Source organism: Pelobates fuscus, chromosome 3 (genome assembly GCF_036172605.1).
Source record: "Pelobates fuscus isolate aPelFus1 chromosome 3, aPelFus1.pri, whole genome shotgun sequence".
Lineage (NCBI taxonomy): Eukaryota > Metazoa > Chordata > Amphibia > Anura > Pelobatidae > Pelobates > Pelobates fuscus.
The window spans coordinates 138,274,465-138,301,712 of NC_086319.1; the positions used below are offsets into that span (position 1 = coordinate 138,274,465).

The window sequence follows — 27,248 nt, forward strand, 5'->3', positions numbered from 1 at the left end:
ATACTTTCTTAAACTTCAACATTAATTGCATTAATTGTTCTCTGCAGTGAACGTACAAAAAGACAAAGGAAAGCAAGATGTGTTAAGTCCATGGCAGCTTAATTGTTATAGACCCTGTACATTTTGTACCCTAACATTGGTTTAGAAGTGATCTGTTTGCTGTTGGTAGAGAGAGGGAGAGGGTTTGACACTATGCCCCACCCCTGACTGCAATGATGGCGTACCAACTACTGCTACCTTCTGCCAGTGCTTCTGGTAATTTGATTAAGGCACTGTTTTTGCACACTGTATGTCCACTTCACAATAAGAACTGAAGGTATACAAATGCTTTTTCTTAGAGGTGAAACACAAGCTCACCCATTCATGCTGCTCATCAAATCTCCTACCCTTTTAGCTATTTAAATATCAGTCTTTTTCTTTGTTTTTTTCCTTTCAATCTCTGAAAAAGTGGAAGATTCCCCCCTCTGGCTGCATCCGCCATGTGGAAATGCCTGCATTCCTTTTGCACGCTTCATATCCACTGCTGGCTAAGGGATAAAGGTGTGAAAAGGCTTCATCCAAGGGTTGAAACAGGTTAATGGTTCATCAGTTGCCAACTCACTCATTCTCTTAATCTAATCTCCTTTCTTTTTTATTTAAATGCCTATCTTTTCTTTTTTTTTCTTTTACATTTCAGTAAAAGTGGATGATTTCCCCCTTTGACTTCATTGGTGGTGTAGCAAATCTTTGCCCAGGAGCTCAAACAGGTGAGTGCGCCATCAATTGTCAATTTACTTTTCCTTTACACATTCTTTTCTATTTTAAATGTTATTTTTTTCTTTAAAAAAAAAGATAGCTAAGATAGCACAATATCATATTTTTAGATATTTTTACAGGCACGCCCACACTCACAAAACCATACTTGCTACATCCCCTGTCTTCTAAATTTCAAGTTTCAAATATATGGGAACATCTTATATAGTTTAGAATGTAATGTGCTATATTTCATATAAAGACTTACAATTGGACTGCTGAATGCCACTTGAGAAAGATCAAAACGTCCTTCAGATTTTTTGCGAAAGTGTCCTTGAATATTTGGTCGTGCACTATGGCATCGCCTTAAAGCTTTTGTTCCTTTGTGTTTCACTGTGGACTGGTTTCCTTCATTGATATTATACAATGCAAAGTTCTGCATTCTTATTAAGTCCTCTTCATCAGAATCCTCTTCTTTATATGTTTCAAGACGTTTGGCTAGAAATAAATTTTTTAAAAATGCATTAAATCTATTAAAATAATTTCTTTAAAATCATTTTTTTAAAAGTTTTATAAAATTTACAAAAATAAAATAAAATATACAAACATTATATTAGGGGTAGGAGAAGATGTGGGAAGGGGTATCCATCCATTGTAATAACAAACACAATAATGCGTATGACAAAAATTGTACAATAATATAACTAAACAATAAATATTTTTTTAATATAAACTATAGACTTTTCACATTTCGTCTTCCCATTTATCCCAATTATATTTTAGTTTTGCAAAAGAATGATTAATGTTCCTATGTGATAGTTTGTGTGCTTTGTTATCTAGTATCAAGTTCAGAACTTCTCTAAGTAATGGTGTGTTTGCAGACTTCCAATACCTCTGTAAGCATGAAGTAGCAGCAATCAGGATGTGGCCTATTATTATTCTATCAGTTCTATTAATGGACTCGGGGGATTTTTTTAATAATGCAAGCTCTGAAGTTAAAATACCAATAGTTCTATCCACTTTAACAATTAAATTGTGAATCATTCACCAGTATCTTGCTATTTTGGGACAATGCCACCATATATGAGACATATTTCCCAAACCTCCACAGTCCCTCCAACACTGGTCAGAATAAATGTTATTCATATTGTGCAATCTAGACGGAGCCAGGTACCATCGATACAAAATTTTGTAGTTGTTTTCGAAATGGTCAGTGCAAAAGGAAATACCTTTTAATGCCTTAGAAAAACCGAACCATTCCTCAAGCTCGTATAGTGTACCCAGCTCCGTCTCCCAGGATACCATATGTGTCAATTTAACTATGGGTTTGGTATTGTATAGTGAATAACACATAGATATTGTGCACTTTCTGTTTGGATCATATAAGAATATTTTTTCTAGTGGTGTTATCGCTAGTGATTTATAATTTTTGTCAGTTTCCAGTACGTTATATAATTCTTTCAATTTTTCAATGATCAACATACAATCATTCGTCAATCCATATTTAAGTTTTAATTTTTCAAATGAAAGGATGGCATTCCATGAAAAAGCTATCTATGTTTGTTATAGCGTATTCTTTCAATAAATCTATATTCAAAAAAGGTATATGATCTTTCAACAAATCCATTGGCATCGCTCTATACACTCTCACAGTGTGGTTATTATTTTTAAAAACTATATCCCAGGCCTTAAGAGTGTTTTTTGTTGATGAAAATTATTTAGTTACTCCAGGCCTTTTTTTAGGACACAACCAAGTTAATTCCATAAGTGTAAATGGGATAATTTTTTACTCTTCTATTTCGATCCATCTTGGTTTATTGAATTGAATATTAAAACTCATGACCACTGCAGAATTAGTGGCAAAATAGTATTTGCGGATATCCAGTACACCGATACCATTAGATTTGTGGTGCTGCAGGGAAGTAAGTTTTATCCTGCCAGGTTTGTTCCTCCAAATACATTTTAACATTACTGAATGCATTTTATTGAAAAAAAGATAATGGAATAGATAGAGGTTCAAGATTTTTGGAAGAATTGTCATTTTAATAGATGCGATGCTTCCCAGCCATGAGAGTTCCATCCCACAGCATCTTTCCATCTCTATTTGTAGGTCCAGCAATGCTTTCCTCAAATTATAAATAGTCATATTTACAAATTTTTTGCACAAATTAATGCCTAGGTATTCTAGATATTAATTTCGCCAATCTAATTTTTTTTTTTTTTAAGGGTGGTGATTTCTGAATGATTTATGTGGAATGGGAGGGCCTGAGTTTTGGACGTGTTTAATTTATAGTATGATACTGCTCTGAACCGAAGTATTTTAAGGATTTTAAGGATTTTTAAGTGCCAAGATTAAGCCAATTTTGTGAGCAGATCATTTAATGTTTATTCCTTCAATTTCTGGGGTCATTCTAATCAATTCAGCCAAGGGTTCCATAGCTAATACAAATAATATTGGAGATAAAGGGCAACCCTGTCTCGTCCCATTAGTGAGAGAAAAAGTTTGAGATTTAAAACCAGAAAATGAGACATGGGCTGTAGGGGCACTTTATAGCACCTTTTATTACAAAGGATAATGGGATAATAAATCTGCTTAATGTTATCCATAATTAGCCCCAGTGTATTCTGTTGAACACCTTCTCTGCATCCAATGAAAGAAGCAAAGAAGGCGTTTTGGTCAAATTAATATGCTGAATCAAATTAAAGGGACATTATAGTCACCTGAACAACTTTAGCTTAATGAAGCAGTTTTGGTGTATAGAACATGCCCCTGTAGCCTCACTGCTCAATCCTCTGCCATTTAGGAGTTAAATCCCTTTGTTTATGAACCCTAGTCACACCTCCCTGCATGTGACTTGCACATCCTTCCATAAACACTTCCTGTAAAGAGAGCCCTATTTAGGCTTTCTTTATTGCAAGTTCTGTTTAATTAAGATTTTCTTATCCCCTGCTATGTAAATAGCTTGCTAGACCCTGCAGGAGCCTCCTGTATGTGATTAAAGTTCAATTTAGAGATTGAAATACAATTATTTAAGGTAAATTACATCTGTTTGAAAGTTAAACCAGTTTTTTTTTTCATGCAGGCTATGCCAATCATAGCCAGGGGAGGTGTGGCTAGGGCTGCATAAACAGAAACAACGTGATTTAACTCCTAAATGACAGTGAATTGAGCAGTGAAATTGCAGGGGAATGATCTATACACTAAAACTGCTTTATTTAGCTAAAGTAATGTAGGTGACTATAGTGTTCCTTTAATAAATCTCCTAGTTCCATCAGATGCCTGTCTTCCTTGTACAAAACCCACTTGATCATTATTAATTAATAAGGGGATTAATGTAGTTAACCTGTTAGGACACCTATCAGGAGTTTTCCACGGCTTTGCCAAGGTGACTATTTCTGTGCACAAGGACTCCTCAGGCATCTTCACCCTGGACTTATAGGAGTTAAACAATTTCGTCTTATGGGGAATTAAGATTTCTGAAAAGGTTTTATAATATAAAATAGTGAATCCATCAGGACCAGGGGCCTTTCCAGATGGCCTCAGCTATCTCTTCAGCAGATATATCACACTCTAAGCTTTTGAATTATCTGGAGACAACCGAGGCAACATCACTTTATCTAAAAAATTATTAATTGTCACTTCAGAAGGTTGGGAAAGTTCTGAATCTAATTTTAGATTATAAAGTTTTCTGTAATATTCCATATTCCATTTAGATTATAAAGTTTTCTTTAATATTAAATTAAATATTTTTTGTCCCTGGTCGTTTCATAAATATGCTATTTTTGACTGGGCATTCGCAAGTCGGAGTGTAGAGGCCAGAAGAGTTGAGGCCCTGTTGCCTTTTAAAAATAATGTTTTCTAAAGGCGTCCCACCATGAGAGATGTGCGGTCTAAATTAATTTTCTGTATTTTTTACTTGATATATCATTGCTGATAGGGAAGTCGATGGGCCGAATTTGTTTGCCTGATTTAGATTGTATAGCTCTTTTTCCATTGTTCTAAGATTATTATTCATTCTCTTCAGGTGAGACACTCTTGAAATAAAATGACCTCGCAATACAGCCTTGTGCGCATTCCAAAACACCACACCAGGAACCTCAGATGAAATTAAAGTTGCAGCAGTTCTGCTCAATTTCAGAATTTTGAAGCTGAATGTATCAATTGTGGAACATTATTGTCCCATTGGCCCAGGAGCCTCTCTAGAAGGTGGCCATTCAAGATGGTGGCCAAGACCCCGAATCAAAATCATTTCTGAATGTGGAAACATTTCCTTTTTTTAATTATGCTTTGCAATAAAGTGTTGCAAGTACAGTTTTTGATATTGAGACAGTGGTATTGTTAGAGGGGCCTATCCAGGCTAGATCCCACTTAGGTTCCCAAAAAAGCGCTAGGTGTGATTTTGCCACTGTTCCACTGACTGCCCTGAGTCTCTTGTTCTGCAGTTGGCCAGGTAGGGAGAATTATTTGATGTTCTGGTGCTCTACAGTCGTGCTGGAAATTGTGATGACAGGTAGACTGACCATAGTGGGCAAAACATTCAAAAGACAAGGCCAGATTTTTTAAACGGGCAAAAGAAATCTATAGCCATCTTTTTTAGAAAAATCCTTCTTATAAGGTAAAAACTACATTAGATTAAAAAAGTCGTATAAAACCAAGTATACCATATACATATTAAAGTACTCCACCTGAAAAATAAAACATTCCCATTAGTAGCAAAATATTTTTGCCTGTACAAAACCATTATGGTTTGAATAATAGTCTTTAAAGGGGCACTACAGTCACCAGAACACCAACAGCTTAATTTAGTTGTCCTGATGTCTATAGCCTGCCCCGGAAGGCAATTTAATGTAAAACTTTCTTTTAAGAGAAAAGGCAGTGCTTATATTACTGCCTATTGACACCTCTAGTGGCCGTCGCTCAGACAGCCACTAGACGTGCTTTTTCGTCAGTGCTGCACAATATGTCCACGTTTTGCATGAAGGCACTTAACAGTCCTTATAGAGATGTAATGCACCTCTATGAGGTGATAATGACTGACGCAGTGCAGCGTTTTTCCGCACATGCATGATAGCCTCACAATGCTTTCCTATAGGAAATCATTAGATTGACAGAAATCATCAAGTTTGAAGATCTTAGCCAAGAGAATAGAGCCAGGTGCGAGAAGACCCACGCAGCACTGGAATAAAGGTGGATAAACTAATCTTTTACCTTGCTGACATGGGGGCAGGCCACCTAAATAGCACATTTAGATACAAGTGCAAAAGAAAACAAAAACATGTCCCCACTGTTAATAAATGATTGTGCATATCATAACAGTTATGTGTAAAATAACAATGCATAAAAGAAATACACACTGTTTTGTTTTATAAATCTGTTGAAGCTTAAGAAATAAAGGGACACTATGGGCACGCAGACCACTTAATCTAATGAAATTGTCTAGGTGCAGCACCCCTGTCATTTTAGCCCTGCAATTTGAAACATTGCTATCTAATAGATACAGCAATCTTTTCATTGCAGGGCCACATACACCTCTAGTTGCTGCGTTCCTGACAGTCATTAGAGGTGCTTCCACTGGGAGAATTGAGTCAGACACGGTTCTCACACATAACCTCCTCTTAATGCTTCTCAAAGAGAGTATCCAATTGGAGGAGTGCAACTGTTCCTCACCATTAATGTTTCTCTATGAGAAGTACTCGTTTTGACAAGAAGATGGAGAAGCAATGCCTCCTGAATGAGGTGAATGGCTGCACTAAGTGATTCCCAGAGCTGTAAAAAAAAAAAAAAGTTTAAGTAAATTAAAAAAAGAGAACACTATAGGATTAGGAATACTTGTTGTATTCCTAACGCCGTACCGTTCCCTTAAGTACATAGGGATATCTTGTCTGGTTAATGCATAAGGAGCACTTAACTTAATTAGGCTGATTTATTAGATTTAGGCTGATTTACTTATTTAGGCTGATTTACTAGATTGGTGATGAAAATATTAAATCATTAAAAAAAAAAACAATTAAATAATTAGAAGGAAAAAAATCCAAAATATTAAATTGAAGCCTAAATGAGTTATCAACAAAGAATTATAAAGTCAACAAAGAATCATGGAATTTACCATCACAGCTCACAGGCCAAACATGCCCTAATCTGCTTGGCCAGGGATTAAACATCAAACATTAAGGGCCTATTGGACACCCTCTGACTCATTATATTGCCCTGTACCCATGACGCTGAGGAATTGTATTATTGGACATGATGCCTTTTTCTTTTATTTAATAATTTATTGATAACTTGCAGGACGTATGGGGGTTGCAACTCAGGATTTCAGAGAAAATAGAAAAGCACAAAAAAATAAATCCAGTAGTGTGATATATTCAGATAATGGAATGATTCACAGTTAATAAATGCACTTACACTCTTTAGAGCTGTGTATCAGGTATAATCCCCACTTGAGGATATTACATAGTTGCATAGTTACATAGTTACATAGCTGAAAAGAGACTTGCGTCCATCAAACTTGCGCCTTCCTCACATATGTTGTTGCTGTTGATCCAAAAGAAGGCAAAAACCCTAGTCTGAAGCGCTTCCAATTTTGCCACAAACTAGGAAAAAAATCCTTCTTGACCCCAAAATAGCAGTCAGATGTCTCCTTGGATCAAGCAGCTATTACCCCACTAATTAGAAATTATATCCCTGTATGTTATGTTTTTGTAAGTATTTATCCAATTGCAGTTTAAACATCTGTAGTGACTCTGACAAAACCACCTCTTCAGGCAGAGAATTCCATATCCTTATTGCTCTTACTGTATAAAAACCTTTTCTTTGCCTTAGATGAAATCTCCTTTCTTCCAGCCTAAATGTGTGACCTTGTGTCCTATGTATAGCCCTGTTTATGAATAGATTTCCAGATAAAGGTTTGTAGTGGCCCCGAATATATTTGTATAAAGTTATCCCCGCTCGGGCGCCGTTTTTCCAAACTAAACAGATTTAATTTTTTTAGCCTTTCTTCATAACTAAAATGCTCCATTCCTTTTATCAATTTTGTAGCTCGTCTCTGGACTTTTTCTAGTGCCATGATATCTTTCTTTAGAACAGGCGCCCAAAATTGCAAAGCATATTCAAGGTGTGGTCTTACCAGTGATTTATAAAGAGGCAAAATTATATTTTCATCCCGAGAATTTATGCCTCTATTTATACATTACAAAACCTTACTGGCTTTAGCAACTGCAGATTGACATTGCATATTGCTGCCTAATTTGTTGTCTATAACAATTCCCAAATCCTTCTTGTGTGTGGTTATCCCTAATTCACTACCATTTAGTGTGTAAGTTGCTTGTGCATTCTTAACCCCGAAGTGCATAACTTTGCATTTCTCTATGTTAAATTTCATCTGCCATTTTAGTGCCTAGTCCCCCAATCTATCCAAATCCCTCTGCAGCAAAGCAATATCCCGCTCACATTTTATTACTTTACAAAGTTTTTTGTCATCTGCAAACACTGATAAATGGCTTTCAATGCCTATTCAAGATCATTTATAAATATGTTAAATAGAAGTGGTCACAAAACAGAACCCTGAGGGACACCACTTACCACTTTTGTCCAGCCTGAAAATTTACCATTAATTACAACTCGTTGTACTCTATCCTTAAGCCAATGTTCTACCCAAGAACAAGAATATTCATCTAGACCAATTTCTTTTAGTTTGAAAACTAACCTATTGTGAGGAACCGTATCAAATGCCTTGAAAAAATCCAAGTAGATCACATCCACTGCAACACCCTGATCTATACTTCTACTTACTTCATCGTAGAATGCAATTAGTTTAGTTTGACATGACCTATGTTTCATAAAACCATGCTGATTATTGCTAATAACAAAGTTCTTCCCAATGAATTCCTGAATATTATCCCTTAATAGCCCTTCAAATATTTTCCCAGTTACAGAAGTTAAGCTCACAGGTCTATAATTTCCAGGCAAGGATTTTGAACCCTTTTTAAATATAGGAACAACATCTGCCTTCCTCCAATCCTCCGGTACAACACCTGAAACAAAAGAATCTTGAAAAATTAAATACAGAGGTTCACTTATTTCCCCACTTAGCTCCTTAAGTACTCATGGGTGAATACCGTCAGAGCCCAGAGCTTAATTTACATTAATTTTCTTTAATAGCTGTAGCACCTTGTCTCGAGTTATCCAATCACAAGTTATCTGCAAGTTTTTTTGCAGCAATCATTTGCATTTGCCATAGGATCCTCATTAATATATACTGAAGAAAAAGTTATTTAAAATTTCTGCTTTTTCCTGGTCTTCATTATTTAATAAATCCAACTCTGTTTCCAGTGTACCTACACTTTCATTTTTTTTATTTTTTTTTTAGAATTTATGTACTTGAAAAAAAAATTGGGGTTGGTTTTGCATTCTTTAGCTATCAATTTCTAATTTTCTAGTTTAGCCACTTTAATTGCCTTTTTGCAAGCGTTATTGGCTTCCTTATATTTTAAATAGGATGCCTCTGATTTGTCTGATTTAAATGCCCTTTTCTTATTTTTAATCTCTTGTTTTACTTCTCTACTAAGTCACATTGGATTTAATTTGTTTCTTTTATATTTATTACCCAATGGTACATGTAACGGCACCCCCAGGCATAAAGAGGTTAAACCGCCGTTTAGGAGATCTTCCCCTTCCAGAGATACAGGCACAGCTACTGCAGAACACCCAACTCCCGAACTGGATACAAAATAGCACTCCACTTCCCGAACTGGAACCTCACAAATAGCTGTTAGCAGACGAACAGGAAAAGCAGACAATCAGCTTACACTCCTGGCAATCAGTCTCTAACAGCATACAGTGAATCCCCCCAAGAACGAGACAAAAAGGCTCCGTGTTGAGGGTCAAGCAGTGGTCTGTTTTAATTAACACTCACAGACTTTTATGCAAGTCCCCATGCAAGGGGACATCCCACGGGAAGGGACAACATGTAACCAATCCCATACAGTAAAACATAAAACACACCCAGCACAAACACATAAAATCCACGCCTCTGCCTGTGTTATAATTACTGAACACAATGGGTTAATGTAATTTATCACAGGCAGGAAAAATACAGTTTTTACAGCATATTCTTAACTTCTAAAATATACATCACATTCACATAAAAATTATATATTCACAATCAATCCATTCAGGGGAACAACATATCAAAAATGGCATGAATCAGACCAGGGGTTCAGAAGTTAGTAAAGTATCTTTTGGGGCCTGGCTGGCAGCATGGCTATCTGGCCCAAACCGGTTTTACAGAGCCCTCTATCCTGGAGACAATGGGGAAAATAATCCAATTATATCCAGGGATAGAGGCAGACTCCATTGAGCACATGTTACCAGTAAAACACAAAAGGATACAAAATTACATAACTCCTATCATACTGAATTGAGTGGGCCAAATCTCCCAGGGTCCATAGTCACAGGGCAAGAGGCGGGCAACCAGGCTCCTCCAATGCAATGTGGCGAGATTGGTCTCGTCACCGTACATACTGAGAAATGTACCTTTCTAATATTTGTTTGAATAGTTTCCATTTATCCTCAGTGTTTTTATCACTAAGGAGTTTATGCCAGTCGATATGTTGTAGAGCTACTCTAATCTTATTAAAATTGGCTTTTTTTTTAATTATATGTTTTAGTATAACCCACTTGCTTTTGCGAGTTTATTTCAAAATTTACCATATTGTGATCACTATTTCCCAAATGCTCCCCTACTTGAATGTTGGTTAAAAGATTAACATTGTTTGTTATGACGAGATCCAGACAAGCATCCTTTCTAGTTGGTGCTTGTACCAGTTGTGACATAAAGGTGTCATTTAACACATTCAAAAACCTGATTCCCCTTGCTGAAGTACTAGTCCCTCTATCCCAATTTATGTCTGGGTAATTAAAATTTCCAATAATTAACGTATTACCTCGATTTGCAGCTCTCTCAATTTGCTCTAACAGCTGTTCTTCCTCAATAATATTTACATTAGGTGGTTTATAACATATCCCAACCAATAATTGATTTCCCTTTGTTTGCCCCAAGCAGATATCTACCCATAAAGCCTCCACATTTTCCTCGTCACACTCCACATGCCTAAGATTTGACTTTAACTCATGGTTGACATATAAACATACCCCACCACCCTTCTTGTTTTTCCTATCCTTCCTAAATAACATGTACCCATTTAAATTAACTGCCCAGTCATGTGTCTCATCCCACCATGTTTATGTTATGCCTATTATATCATATTGTTTAGTGTATGCTATTGCCTCTAGTTCCCCCATTTTGTTATAAAGGCTCCTTGCATTAGCAAGCATACATTTAATATTACCATGAGTCATTTGTACTTTTTGTGAATTTTGTCAGGTCTTTCAGGTTCACAAACATCTAGAAGATCCCTGAAGATGTCATTTATGAAATGCTGAAATGTAGCGGGGGCATTACAGAGCCCAAAAGGCATAACAAGATACTCGTAGAGGCCATAACGGGTACGGAAGGCAGTTTTCCATTAATCATCGGCTTTTATTCTGATAAGGTTGTATGCTCCACGGAGATCAAGTTTGGTGTAGATAGTAGCTGTTTTTAATCTTTCAATCAATTTGTTTATTAGAGGAAGGGGATAACGATTTTTAACAGTTATCTTGTTCAAGGCTCTGTAATCTATCATAGGACGGATGGTTTGGTCTTTATTTCTTACAAAAAAAATACTAGAGGCAGCTGGTGAGCTAGAAGGTCTAATGAATCCCTTTCGGAGGTTTTCATCCAGGTATTCTTTGAGATTTTCTAATTCTGTTTCTGAAAGAGGGTAGATGTGTCCATAAGGGATAGGAGCACCAGGAATAAGGTCTATTGGACAGTCATATAGACGGTGTGGTGGGAGAGACTCAGCTTCCTTTTTACTGAAAACATCTGCAAATTCAGAATACTGTGTAGGGATAACCGTTTCCTTGGTAACTTGGCAAATTGAGAGATGCTGTAAACAGGTTCCTTTGCAATAGTCAGAGCGAAAGATGAGGGAGAAAGGAGACCATGTAATTTGTGGATTGTGTGTTCTTAACCAATTGATTCCTAATATGACTGGATAAAGTGGGGAAGTGATAACATCAAAAACAATAAATTCGGAATGAATATTGTTAGTAGTCATCCTTAAAGGAATAGTTTCATTTTTTATAGGACCTGAGGAAATAAAGGAGCCATCAATTACTCTGACAGGAACAGAAGTGTTTTTTCGAACACAAGGAATTTTATTGGTTGTTACAAATGCTGAATCGAGGAACACCCCATTAGCACCAGAATCGATGATGGCCTTAGTCGTAATTCTTTCTTTGTCCCACTGTAAAATGAGCGATATGGAAGAGAGGTGAGTGTTTGAATTAGGAGGAAGTACACTCAGTATAGAGGTAACAGAAGCATGCTTACCACCTCTAGAATGTTTTAGTAAAGGACATTCTGGAATCCCATGATCTTGTGAGGCGCAGTAAATGCAGAGGTTTAGTTGTCTTCTTCTTGTTCTCTCTTCTGGGGGAAGAGGACTTCTTCTGACCCCTATATCCATAGCTTCTGTTCGTATTGATGGTTTCTCAGGTAACCTTGAATGAGTGACTGTTTTTTTCCACAATGAATTGGAAAGAGCTTTCTCTAAGTCGTCTGTCAATACTGATTGAAAGTTGAATCAGGGTGTTTAAAGTAGGAGGAAGTTCAGTTCTTGAAAGTTCATGCTTTACTGCTTCAGATAAGCCAATATGGAACTGGTTGCGTAAGGTAATGTCATTCCACTGAGTTTCTGTTGCCCATCTTTTGAATTCAGCAATATAATCTTCAAAATCCGCTGTGGCTTGTTTGTTTGGATCTTCATATAGAAGAGACATTACTTCAAAGAATTCATCCAGGGAGTCTAGTATGGGATCATCATTTTCCAGAAATGAGTGAGCCCAAGCCATTGGTTCACCTCTCAAAAAAGAAATAACGGAACAAACTTTAGACCTTTCAGTGGGATAAGATCTGGGTTTTAAGGCAATTAATAATTTGCAGGCATTAATGAACTCCCTATATTTGGATCTATCTCCACTAAACTTCTCAGGGTTGCAAACAGCAGGGTCACTGGTGGAGTGCAGAACCTGGTGGGGAGTATGTATTTGCAGGTCTCTTACATAGGTAAGGAGTCTTTCATTTGTAATCTGCATATCTTGCATGCCTTGAGCAAGTGTATCCACTCTTTGAGTTAGTGCATTCATTCGAGAATCGATGTCTGCTGGATCCATTAAATGGGCTGGATTATTCTGTCAGGTCTTTCAGGTTCACTTGAATATTATGAATAGATTTGGAACACAAGTGCAGATATCTGATGATTCTTTAATAATTCAATTTGGTTTTAAGCAAGCAAAGAGATTGATAATGTAGCTTTAAATCTCAACATAGTTAGACAAGTAATTAGAGCATTTTGAACTTGATGCAAGTAAAGATATTGATACTGTGGCTTTAATTATCAGCGTAGATAGGCAGAGCAAGTAGCAGCAGATTAAGTTGAAGCAAGAGTTAATACTGATACTGTAGTTTTAAATGTCAGCGTGGTTAGGCAAAGCAAGTAGAACAGATTCAATTGAAGCAAGAGTTTATACTGATACTGTCGCTTTAATGTCAGCGTGGTTAGATGAAGCAAGCAGAAGTAGTTTGCAATTTCAAGAAAGCAATTAGTTAGTCCATGGAAAATGACTGCTTCCTGGGAGTAACAATGAGGCAAGTTTGCAGGAAGGATTGTTAGTTGTAGCAATAGAAAGTAAGACAGACTTGCGTGTTGGTGAAATCCGAATTAGTACTGGAGATTCTATTTAGCTTTTGATGAGAGTAGTTCCAGCTTGCTTTTAGCTTGTCGCTAAGCTGGGGAGGTTATTGAGCATGCAGGGATGGTCCGTGATACAATCCAAGGTCGTGGTGAGAAGAGAGGGTGTCAGCGATATCCAGTCCGGTTCGGGTACACGTGTAAAGAGAGTGAAGAACTTCAGCCGGGTATGTGATTGCGGTCGTAACCTTTTTCAATAATCCAGCAATTTAGATCTGGCACGGTCTCCCTAAGTAGCGCGGGATGACCGCGTCAGAAAAGGGGGCGTGGCAAGGCTCCGGCTACCCGGAAATGTCAGGTTATCGGTGATACCATCAATTAAGCTATGACAAATTTTCATCAATATTACATACCTCCTCTGTTCTGAGCTTTCCCCTCCCCCCATCTCCACCCCCTTTGTTCTGAGCTAAAGCCCATCTCCTTTCCATCCTATCTCCATTTTCTAGATTGCTTTAACCCTCCCTCCCTACCACTAGTTTAAAATCTCCTCCAACCTTCTAGCCATCCTATCCCCCAGCACAGCAGACCCTCTTCCGTTTAGGTGCAATCCATCATGACTATACAGGTTGTACCCAAGCGCAAAATCGGGCCAGTGCTCTAAAAACCCAAAACCCTCTTTCATGCACCAAGACTTTAGCCACGCATTGACCTCTCTAATCTCCCGCTGCCTTTCTGCTGTTGCACGCGGCACAGGTAATATTTCTGAAAAAATTACCTTGCAGGTCCTTTTCTTTAGCTCACTTACTAGTTCCCTGAACTCATTCTTTAGGACCTTCCATTTTCCTCTGACTTTGTCATTGGTACCAATATGGACCACGACAGCTGGGTTATCTCCAGCCCCTCTCAATAATCCCTCCACTCTGTCGGCAACATGCCGGACCCGAGCACCCGGGAGACAGCAAACTGTCCGGTTGAGTCGATCAGAGTGGCAGATTACCCTATCTACTCTCTTAATAATAGAGTCCCCTACCACCACAACCTGTCTAGACTTCCTTACCCTCTCAACCCCACCCGTACTAGAGGCGCTGTTCTTCTTATAATTATAGTATATTTAACAGCATTTGAGCTGGAAGCAAACACAAAATTCCTCTTTATTGTAGATTGCTAGTAATAGTAGATGGTAATTATAATATAAGTATAATGCACACATGTATAGTTCAGTAGACTGTGGCCCAACAGTAATAGTGTGGAGTGGTACAATCCCCATTCTAGGATATTTTATAAAACAAATACAAAAAAAATATATTGTGCACACCAAGGGTAGTCAACCTGGTCCCTACCGCCCACTGAAGTTTGGGATTTCAGGTGGGCGGTGGTGGGTTCTGCTGAAAATGTCAAGTGTGCCTCGATGGCTTTCATCTCCCCTGCCGGCCCATGCAGAGGTAGCCTTTCTGTAAATCATTTCAGGCTGGTGAGGAGATCTCACAAGCCCACTGGCACTTAGTTCAAGCAGAGGGAGGAAGGACCTGGGAGGCTCTGTGTTCCTCCCACGAGTAGGCTGGTCAGAGCGTTGCTGCATTTTACCAAAGCAACGCTTCATTACTGTGCTCGCAGGAGGACTGGAGAGTCAGCCTGCAGCCGGAGGAGCTGCAGGGTAAAGTGAAAATGCCACCTCTGGACCACCAGGGCCTGCAGTCTTATGTCGCCCCCTCCCTGGTACAAGGTAAGAAGGGAGACATTAAGATAGATTTTCACATCTCACTGACCTACACATAGCATAGATCCTATGCACCCTTCACACACAAAAACACACTACACCTCTCACACACACTAGACCCCTCCCACACACACACTGCCCTCCTCACATGCACACACTACTCCCCTCACACACACACACTCTCCCCTCACACACTTTCACAGCCTGCCCCCTCACACACTTTCACAGCCTGCCCACTCACACACACAGACTGCTTCATCACACTAATTGCCTACTCACACACACACACACACACACACAGAGGATCCCCTCACACATGCACTGCCCTTTCGCACATGCACTACTCCCTTCACACTCACACACACTTCACCCCTTACACACACTACAAAAACACTGACTGCCCCCCTCACACACACTGCCCCTTCACATACACACAACCGAGTGAAATTAAATGGCCTTCTTGTAGCAGGGATAGATTTGGGTTTGGTTCTTTAAAGCTGCAGTGTTCCAAACACAGCCAGTGCAAATATTTTTGGCTACACAGGCAAAGATGCATTTTGCCACCCCCTTTAAAAAAATGCATCTTGACCTGTGTGTCTTGTAACCCCCCTTTTGATTTTCTTACCCTCTTTAGTGTATTTTATCCCGCCTTTAATAGGTATTATACCATCTTGTGTGTCTCTTATACATCCCTTGTGTATTTCTTTCCCCAGCCCCTTTGTGTGTCTCCCCCGCCATTCTTTTTGCATGTCTCTTTCATCCACCAAGCCCCTCTCTCCCCTCAGCACACTGGGGGGTAGCAGGGGCTGAGGAAAGGGACAGGGGATTTGGGTTTGGTTCTTTAAAGCTGTAGTGCTCCAAATTAAATGGTCTTCTTGTTGCAAAGATGGATTTGAGTTTGCTTCTTTAAAGCTGCAGTGTTCCAAATTAAATGGCCTTCTTGTTGCTGGGGTGGATTTGGGTTTGGTTCTTTAAAGCTGCAGTGTTCCAAATTAAACTTTTACTATTATTACTAACTGTGACGGGACACCCAATCGGCGTCTTGCTAACAGCCTTCCCTAGCTGCTTAGGTATAGTGGACATGACTGGGAAATCTTATTCAGCCTGCTGGAACTCTGTGCCGGATCGCTTTTAGGACACAATGTGCACCCCAGGAAGACCTTTCTGGGGATGTATGGCATGTGGGGGTTCCTATGTTTTATATGTGTTTTTGATGTTTTATATTTTTATGCTTAGTCATGCTGACACGAGATTCATGGGCAGGTTGTGGGAGTGTTCTGTGCATGGTTTCCTGTACCCTTGCTGTGTATATAAATGTGTCATCTGGCCATAATAAAACAATTCTTCTTCACCCTTCACTAAGTCTCGACTAGTGTTTGGGTGATAACGCGATAACCTGTGCAAGAAGTAATAGTTACTCTGGAGCTGATCACAACTGGAAAGGGCGACCTAGGCGGTAATGCTCAGGCCCATACACAGCTCTAAAGAGTGTAAGCACCTTTACCAAATTTAGATAACACCTTTTGATTTTGATTTATTTGTTTATTTTCCATATCCTCTCTGACATTCAAAGGTTTAACACCCATCCTTCTTGCATGTTATTTACATTTGTGGACAGATATAGACTTCTGGGGAGGTTGTGTTGCTGCCCACAAATTCTTCTTCCATCAAACTGTAGAAGCGCTTACCCATCTGTCTGTTTTAATAATTTATTAATGTTAGAGAAATCCAACTGCTTTTCTTAATGTGAAAGAGCCTATAATCTATCTCTAATTAAATCATGGGGTCTCACAAATTCCAATATTTATTCATTTTTGGAGCAGCACATTTGGCTTCTTTACCACAGATTTCTTCTCTCTTTTTCTGAGGATTAGATTGCCTTAAATTGATAAGCATTTCTTAAGTAACTGGATAGCAATTTTCCCATAGATGTAAGTATGAGTATATCTAATATATCTGCTACTATACAGCTCCCCATGTCTCAATTTCATTTTATTTTTGCTACTTTAAAAAAAAAAAAAAAAACATAAGGAAAAGGTTTGAATGTGGAAACATTTTTCTTTTACTTAAGTATGACAGACAGACTGGCAAAACCTGACAATGGTTGTAGCTTCAGCTATTTTCTGCTGACAATCCAATATACCCATAATCAGTAAAAGCATTGCCACAGAAGGACAAACAGTACACACAAAGGAATACAAAATGACAGCACCCATAGTTGGAGGACAAGATCCAGGAAGAAAAGATAATAGATATATACAAAAAGGCAAGTGACAATAAGGGAAGCATAATCATCAGTCACAGGGAACACGAGGAAGGGAAAAAATCATTACAGTGCAGTGCATCTTTGGGTTTATATTTTGTAACAAAAATCATCATCTGTAATGATAAATATATTTATGAAAACTGGATAAGGGGACTAATGTGCTTTAAATACACAGACTCCATTGATAACTTGCCTAATGACTACACTAGTAACCTATGTAAATAGCTACTTAATTTTTTTACAAGACATATTAGATATCTGTTTACTAAATGCAGCCATATATGTGCATCAGGTACTGTATGCTTTTTTTGGCACTTACCATTTTCTTGATGAGAAAACTCATTCCCTACAATGGTACACCTTCGAAATACCATTTTATTTTCAGTCAATGTTCCTGTTTTGTCTGAGAAGATATACTGAATTTGTCCAAGATCCTCTGTGATGTTTAGTGCCCGGCACTGAACAGGTAGATCAATATCTTCATCATATAAATCAAGGTCATTATGCACAAAGAAAATTTGACCCAACTTTACTAATTCAATTGAAACATATAGAGAAATGGGGATTAAAATCTGAAGAAGAGAAAAGCATATAATTAATAAAAAAAATTATATATACTCAGTTTAACACATGCTTTATGTTCACATTTGCACTGATTAACTATAATTTTCATTTTAAGATTAGAAATTATTTTCTATAGTTATAATACTTCAAGAGTAATATACGATTGTTCAATGATCTAGCATTATCATTCTACCTTAAAAACATTGCCCGCATCTGCCCTTTCTTACGCAAGATGCTGCCAAAGAGCTTGTTCATGCTTTCGTAATCTCTTGCATGTATTACTGTAATTCTTTTCAAGTTGGTCTGTCGATCCCTCCACTGGCTTCTTGGTAGGTTGTCAATTTAAAATATTAACCCTTACCTATAAACCTTTAAACAACTCTTGCCCCTATTACATTTAATCACTGATTCGTAGGTATGCCCCTTCTCGGTCTCTCAGCTCAGCCTGTGATATTCTCCTGTCCGCTGCTTGCACCCTTACTGCCAATTTGCACTTGCGGGACTTTTCATGGGCAGCTGCTTTTCTTTGGAACAGTCTGTCTGCCCCATCAGACTCTCTCCAAGCCTTCAATCACTTAAGAAGTCCCTCAAAACACATCTGTTCTGAAATGCTTATAAGCTCCCAGAGTAACGTCTATGTCACATATCTCTCTTGTTCTCTTCTAAAAAGCTAAACTCCACTCTCAACAGTTCTGCTACTTTTCCACCTTGTCTGCTGTCCCCTTGGATGCCATTCCTACTGTGTCTTTATACTCCACTCCTCTAGACTGTAAGCTTGTTTGAGCTGGGTCCTCATCTACCTATTGTTCCTGTATCATTTTATAATTGTCTCATATTTTTTTTTCCCAGTTTGTATATTATTGGATTTTGCACGCACAAAACACAACTGTATTGTAGTATGAGAGTAAGAAGATGGTAAAGCAATGATTTAACAAAGTCATACATGAGGCAATATTTACATTACGGCAACTTTAAGTACTATATGAGGGTATGCCTTATTTAAAAGACCTGTGGCATCAGCTATCATAAACAAGTGTAATCTGCTCCTGGGTATGATTACATCACTCCATTAAATGGTAAATAAAAAGAAACTGAAACTGAAGCTGAGGAACATAAAACAAACCACAAAAAAGGAGTAAAACACAAAGTAGAGCACCTAGTGAAGAATTACTATGTTCTCCCTAGCTAGCGTGACACGTGTTGTATTAAACAAATGTAAAAACCTCCTGTGGCATTACTAATGGAAGTGGTCTTGGGATAGTCAGTACAACTACTACTACTACTACTACTACATGTGCCTGAGGTGTATATAGAGTCAGTGCTTTCCGCTGGTCCTTGCTTTATGGGCCCACTTTGAGTCTGTGTCTGGCAAGTGTAGGTGCTGAAGAAAGGTCGCCTGGTCCCCAGTGGAGTGTAAGGTGAGTCTTCATCTCCCTGCTGAACGATTAATGATCTGTCCAACCCCCACCTCTACTTAATTGCCGCTTCCCACAGCCGTCATGCGTCTGGTGCTAGCTGCCCATTTGCCGCCAGCACAGCAAATGGGAGGTTTCCATAGATTGCTACAGTGTGGTCCTCAAATTGGACACTACCAAGCTCTCTTGAGCAGGACATTATAGCGGACCACTCTGCAATGTCTTTCATCACTGCGATGATGTCTCTTGGTTCTTCAGCTTGAGCAGACGTGGCTTTGCGGATCCGGAATGCCAAAGTGACAATCTCGGGGTCTGCACCCCTCTTGGCACCCATGTGGGTAAGTAGTCGCTGGAGGAAGGGCAGTAGAGCATCTCCTGTGATTTGTTCCAGCGCCCCTCTGAGGTGGATATTCTTCCTTCTATGCTGTGATTTCATCACCGTCATAGTCCTGGTAAGTTTTTGGACTTGTTGAGTGAGATCCTGGATCTCGTCTTGAGCGGTCTGCAACCTTTTCCCTGGCTCCATCCTTGGACACCACGTCTGTAAGTTTTTGACGCAGGATACCCAGCTCAGTCTGAGTTTCTAGCAGGTCTGCTTTCAACACCTGTTTCATTTCCAGCAAGAGGTTCTTAATCCCTTCCCGACTGTAGATGGACATTTTCCATCAACCTTGTCCTAGCGTTAAGGACCGTTGATGGAAAATTTCTGTCATTTACTAAAGTTAACCCCAGATCGCCGCAATCACGGTGATCGCGGGGTTGACACTCACCCAGTCTGCCTCGGACTGGGAGCACCGGATCACTCTGCCCCTACAGCAGTGATTGCTCTGACAGGCTGTCAGAAACTCAAATAGCCTTGTCTCTTATATGGCATTGTAGCTTTACAGAAAAGTGCCAAAGGCATACAATGGGGGTATCTTCTGTGCAGGAATAGCACACTCCAGCTTTACGAAATACACATTACAAAAACTTTGTTATGTGTATATAACAAAGTTGTTATGTGTATATGCCAAAATTTAGAAAAAACACAATTTTACGCCAATATTTAGCAGAGATTGGCGATGAAATGGTTACGTAAAAAGTGTCAAACTAACCTTAGGTAAATAGCCTGTGATGTCTACTTTATATAAATATATACTCTTGTGTGGCTTTGTTTTCTGTGGTGGCTACTAAACCTACAAGACAAACATACCAACTTCTAAAATTGATTCACATTAAAATGTTATTTTAGTCCTTGTATTTTGTGACCTGTAACTTTCAATATAAGCTGAAATCCTATATATATTATGTATTCTATAAATCAAGACACATAAATTAATTTATTTTGAATTACTTTTTCTAAGCTGGACATATTATGCACCCGCTATTATTGCCAAAACTGGAAAAATATATATATTTTTTCCTATTTTGTGGCATTTTTTTTATAATTAATGAGAATTTATCTATGTATATGTGACATACAATTAAAGCCCTATTTGCCCACTGAAAAATGGTATATAACATGTGTTGTTGCAATAAATGACAGAGATGCAAATTGCGTTTGAACACAGACAGCAAAAAAATGCAAAAATGGCTTGTGTCCTTAAAGGACCACTCTAGGCACCCAGACCACTTCAGCTTAATGAAGTGGTCTGGGTGCCAGGTCCAGCTAGGGTTAACTAATTTTTTTTATAAACATAGCAGTTTCAGAGAAACTGCTATGTTTATCAATTAGTTAAGCCTTCCCCTATTTCCTCTAGTGGCTGTCTCACTGACAGCCGCTAGAGGCGCTTGCGTGATTCTCACTGTGAAAATCACAGTGAGAGCACGCAAGCGTCCATAGGAAAGCATTATGAATGCTTTCCTATGTGACCGGCTGAATGCGCGCACAGCTCTTGCCGCGCGTGCGCATTCAGCCGACGGGGAGGAACGGAGGCGGTGAGGAGGAGGAGAGCTCCCCGCCCAGCGCTGGAAAAAGGTAAGTTTTAACCCTTTTCCCCTTTCCAGAGCCGGGCGGGAGGGGGTCCCTGAGGGTGGGGGCACCCTCAGGGCACTCTAGTGCCAGGAAAACGAGTATGCTGTAGGTACAGCTTTCTGGGGGAGACACAGAAGTTTACTCTTCTTCTCGGGTTGCTTCTGAGGTCTCATCCTCACTCAGCTCCACAGGCGCCATCTAAGGAGCAGCCTGTGGGGTAGGCCTGTCAAATGAAAGCTAGTACAAGGTAATTCCTCTGGGATGCAGATTTTTTGTTTTTTCACCCCATAATATCAGCTGGATGGGGTATTGAGGTGTGAGGCCTGTCGGAGCGTTTTTAAATACACTGGTCTGCTGTCTCTTTAACAGAGCTCCACACAGGCACGTCTTTCTTGCTGCTCAGTCAGCCATGCCCTGTCTCATATATGTTTTAATTTTTCCATTTCATAAGATTGTAAAGCGGTGCAGAATAAGTTGGCGCTACATATATACCAATTATGATAATATTAATAAGTGATCAGAGTCTCCCAATTTTACACAGCATGTGTACAGTTTGTAAAACAATTCATGGATATATTTAATTTGAAGTTCAACTATAGGTAAACAAATAGCTACTTTGTAGTTTGCATTTAACCCCTTAAGGATGGAGCCAATTGTACAAGTTGTGATCAAAACAAAACGTAAACAAAACCTGGAATTTGCGCTACATGTAGTTCAACCATAATTCACCTCTTTCATATTAAGTGCACACACACTTATTATATATAATTTTGTTAAGGGGAAACATGGCTTTCATGTCATATGAAATATTTATATATACAACATAATTGCATTTGAATAAAATCTTAAAATGTGTGAGAAATTGAGAACATTTGTTATTAAGTTCTGCATGACATTTTAACTGTGAATGTCATAATACTGTTAGATTTTACTGTAATAACATAGACATATTTGTATTCAGCAACAGTACCCCCATGTACAGGTTTTATGAGGTTTTGGAAACTTACAGGGTCAGATATTTTGTTCCATTTCTGCACATTGAAATTTGCCAGATTGGTTTGCTGGACCTATGTTGTCTTTGATACCGTATGGTAGCCCAGGAATAAAATTAACATCTTGGCATACCATTTGTAAAAGCCGACAACCCAGGATATATTTAAAATGGGGTATGTCCAGTCTTTTTAAGTAGCCACTTGGTCACAAACCCTATTCAAAGTTAGCGTTTATATTTATATTTTTATGTTTTTTTTGCAGTTTTCACAAATAAACTGGCCTTTCACCAAAGATATCATCAGTATTGTGACGAGACCAATCTCGCCACTTTGGATTGGAGGAGCCTGGTTGCCCGCCTGCTGCCTTCAGACTGTAGCCCCATGTTGAAACGTTTGATTTTCCCCTGCAAAGACACGAAAGCTGGGTCATTCGGTACTTGCCCTATTTGAACAGCGATACCCCAGATAGCTATGCCATGGAGCCCATTCGTATAACGAAAGACTATGTGAAAGACTTTGGCTCCATGGCAATTGGCCTTCAGTGCGCTCAGATCTAAGCTATCTGGGGATATGTTGAATGTTCCTGTTTTATGCAATAGCTGCACAGTTATATATTTTTACGTATTTTATTGTCTTTTGCTACCATGTGTTCAATGGAGTTTTGCCTCTGTCCTTGGAGATAATTGGATAACTTCCCAATTATCGCCAGGATAGAAGACTCTGTGGAACTGGTTTTGGGCAGAAAAGCCATGCTTCATTTGGTCACAAATGACTTCGATCTATCTTTTGAACCACTGGACCAATTTGGATGATTTTGAAATATGTTTGTATTTGGAGTATGCTGATTCTGAAAATGTAAGTGTGAATGTGATGTATACTTTTAAAGTTATGAATAATGTGGAAAAACTGTAATTCTCTTCCTGTGATAATTACATTAACCCATTGTGTAAGGTAATTGTATCACAGGCAGAGGGGAGAATTGTGTGGGAGTGTCTGAGTGTATTGTACGTGTTAATTGGTTGTTTTACAAAACCCTGTGGGTGGTACTAATGTGTAAGAATGTGTATATAAGAACAATAAACCCACAGCTCTGTGAGTTCACTGCTTGACCCTCAACACGGAGCTTTGTCTCGTTCTTGTGGGGATTTACTGTATGCTATTAGAGACTGATTGCCAGGAGTGCAAGCCGCTTGGGTGCTTTTCCTGTTCAGCAGCTGATGTTCTCTTCTAGGTCTTTGATCCTCTTTTCCATTTTTTCTAAAAGTCCCTCATATTCTCCACTTTCCACTAGGGACCTAGAAGAGAACATCAGAGAAACAAAGAGAAATAAAATACTAAGAGATCAGGCGGATTATAAAGCCCAGATCCAAAGAAATTGGAAGAAAGAAAATAGGCCATTCTATCAGTCTACTAGAAGAAGTGATAATAGACAAAGACCACGATCACAACAATACAAGACACATAGGGATGCTCTCATTTCTCATCATTCTCCGATAAGAATGCACCAACAGGACTATAGATATACCAGACCCTCATACCCAAGAAGGTGGGATAAAACAAACAATAGAAGATATCAACGGAATACGCAGAACAATATAACATATACGAATTATCAAGAGCGAGATACCAAAATAAATTGAAAACTCAGACTCCATAAATGCTACAAAACTACAAACAACATCGTCAGCCCCTTAATAGGATTGACCAAACCATTGAACCTCCAGAACGGACAAGAAACCACTTCCAGGAGACACAGCCTTCACCGATATCACATCCATCCATTGAGAGTTCTCAACGGAACATCCATATGGAGAATTATTTTTTAGAAAAGAGGGGGAGAGTACCCCCCCAGAAGATTTTCGATAGAAGACTTCAAATCACCGGAAGTAAGAAGAAAAAGAACACTAAGAGACATAGAGGAAGGAATAGAAGAAGTAGAAAATCAGATAATACAGAAAAGGAAGAAGTAAACATTTTTAATTTATCTAGTAGGGTTCTTGAGACAGACGAAGTGTCACTTTTGCTGAAAGGCCTCAAGTTTGCACCTACTTCTAAGAATTCAAATTGTAATGCTTTTATTGATTTGCACAAATTCATATGGAAATTATGTGTCAAAAAGTTTTTTATGGATAAAGATCCTATAACACAAGTGGAAGAACAAGAGTACATACAAACCGAATTACATCCAAGGTCTACCTTTTATCCTCAATATGTAAAAATTATTGCATCAGGACATTTGAGAAAATGGTCGAAAAAGATTTTAGGACAAAGCTAACTAACAATATAACAAAGGACAACTTGAGCAAAAAAGAAAGGAAAGCTCTAAAAGAATTTATGAAGTTAGAAGAGATCACCATCTAACCAGCAGATAAGGGAGGGGGGTTGGTTATTCTTAATACAAGGATTATATAAAAGAAAATCTTAGACTACTAAGTGACACCTCCACATACCAACCACTAAAAGAGGACCCCACCGTACAATATATGGTAGAACTTAAAGGAATTATTAACGAAAGAGAATTCAAATATATTTACACAAGATTCCGAAGAATACAGGTATTCTACCACCTCCCCAAAATACATAAACAACTACAAAAAACACCCGGAAGACCAATCATCTCTGGTATTGGATCCCTCACAGCAAATCTGTCGGAATACGTTGACCAGTATCTACAAAATCTAGTTGTCTGTTTAAAATCATACTTAAAAGATTCCACCCAAATTGCTTTCTAATTTGGAATGGGAGGAAGATATGTTTCTGGTCACCGCTGATGTGACATCACTTTACACTGTTAATGAGCATCTGCAAGGTTGTGAAGCTATCCAATACTCTCTGGCAGTATACTCTGAATTGAAGAACGACCAAATAGATTTCCTAGTGCAATGTATAGCCTTTATTCTAACACATAATTATTTTTGGGCTGAAGATAACTTCTATTTGCAAACAGAAGACACCGCCATGGGGACACGTTTTGCGCCGAGCTATGCCAATCTTTTCATGGGCAAGTGGGAAGACGAATTCATCTGGGACCACTGCCGATTCGGCGCAAAACTGTTCCTGTGGCGGAGATATATTGATGATTGTTTCTTTATATGGAAAGGCAACCAAGAATCATTGGAGGAATTCAAACTTTATTTAAATAATAATCCTTATCACCTCAACTTCCCATTTGCACAATCAAGAGAAAAAAATTGAGTTCTTAGATCTCAATATATACATAGAAGAAAACAACTTGCACACTAAGACTTTTAAATGGAATGTGGATTGTAACAGCTTCATCCCTTACAACAGCCACCACAGACCTGTATGGTTAAACAACATCCCTCAGAATCAATTTAGAAGGATTAGACGAAATTGTTCAAAATTAGACGTCTGTAGGGAACAGATGGAAGAGATGAAGCGGAGATTCATCAAAAAAGCATATCCTCCAACGCTTTTGGGAGAAGCCCTGGAGAAAACTCTCACTATACCACGAGAAGATACCTTACACATTAAAACTAAAAAGAAGCAGACATTGAATAAAACTCCAGCTTTCATTACTAAGTTTAGTAATCAATCACAGAAAATACAGAAGTTACTCAAGAAACATTGGGGAATACTAAGAAGTGACTCAACCCTAACACAAATCATTGAGGAGAAACCACAGATCATATACACAAGGGCCCCTAACCTCAAGCTAATGTTAGCTCCTACTATCAGATCTGAGAACACTATAAGAGAAAAAGGACATGGAAGAGGTTTTTCAAGATGTCAAAAATTTATTGGATGTAGAAACAATCCTACAGCTGAAAAAATTGATATTGTTTAACGATTCGAAAGAATATGAAATTAAGACGGACATGAATTGCAATACCTCAGGGGTGATATATCTTATCACATTCCCATGCCATAAACAATACATTGGAAGAACTAAAAGATCTCTGAAAACTAGAATTTCAGAACATATTCGAAACATTAAGAAAGGCTTTTTAACCCACAACTTATCAAAACATTTTAAAGAAACCCATAGAGCAGACCCACCAGGACTAACTTTCATGGCTATAGAAAAAGGGAACGTACATTGGAGAGGAGGAAGCATAGATATCAATTTAGATCAAGCTGAAGCAAAATGGATTTTTTTCCCTTAACACTATAGTCCCGCACGGTCTCAATGTAGATTTTGAGCTCAATGCATTTTTATAATAACTCTATTTTTTATAATAACTCCATCTTTATAACACCTTTATTATAGTTTCACTGCACTTCTAAGATATTTTTATTTGCACTTCCATCGTATTTATATTATTTCTCTTTTAGCTATCTATCTGCAGATATAATTATTAAACGACATCTGACTGTCCTTTTCCAACTTTTGATCCACAGTCCCCCTTTTATGTATTTTAGACAGATTTATATATGTATAATTTTATATCCCCTTTTTTAATGTATTTTATAGAGATCTTTAGAATCCACTTTCTCCCTTTTTAATTCTGCTCACAGATTCTTTTTATTCATTTATGACTTTTCAGTCTACAAATAATTCATTCTGTAATACTGTTAGCCTGCAATCATCTGGCTAAATTGTTTGGAATAACGTGCTTTAAAACATCAGGTATGATGTTGTATCGATCAGGTAGTGTAAGGGTTACGCCCACTTCACAGTGACAGACCAAACTCCCCGTTTAACGCACCGCAAACAACCGCAAACAGTCCATTTGCACAACCGCAAACTCCCCATTTGCACATGTTTTAGTGCAAACTAGTCTAACTACTAATATAGTTGAAACATGCTACTTTTATTCATGCCAGACAACCATGCAGGCCAGACTAA

At 38.4% G+C, this 27,248-nt stretch overlaps 1 protein-coding gene across 1 annotated transcript in view; it reads right to left on the reverse strand.

The window, feature by feature from the left end:
* Window positions 1–27,248, reverse strand: part of ATP10B (ATPase phospholipid transporting 10B (putative)) — a 369,072-nt gene that overhangs the window by 198,410 nt on the left and 143,414 nt on the right. The window contains exons 7-8 of the mRNA XM_063447492.1: window positions 17,833–18,085; window positions 1,001–1,230 (exon numbers count right to left, since the gene is read on the reverse strand). Coding sequence (XP_063303562.1) covers window positions 1,001–1,230; window positions 17,833–18,085 — 483 coding nt within the window. The remainder of the gene's footprint in view (window positions 1–1,000; window positions 1,231–17,832; window positions 18,086–27,248) is intronic.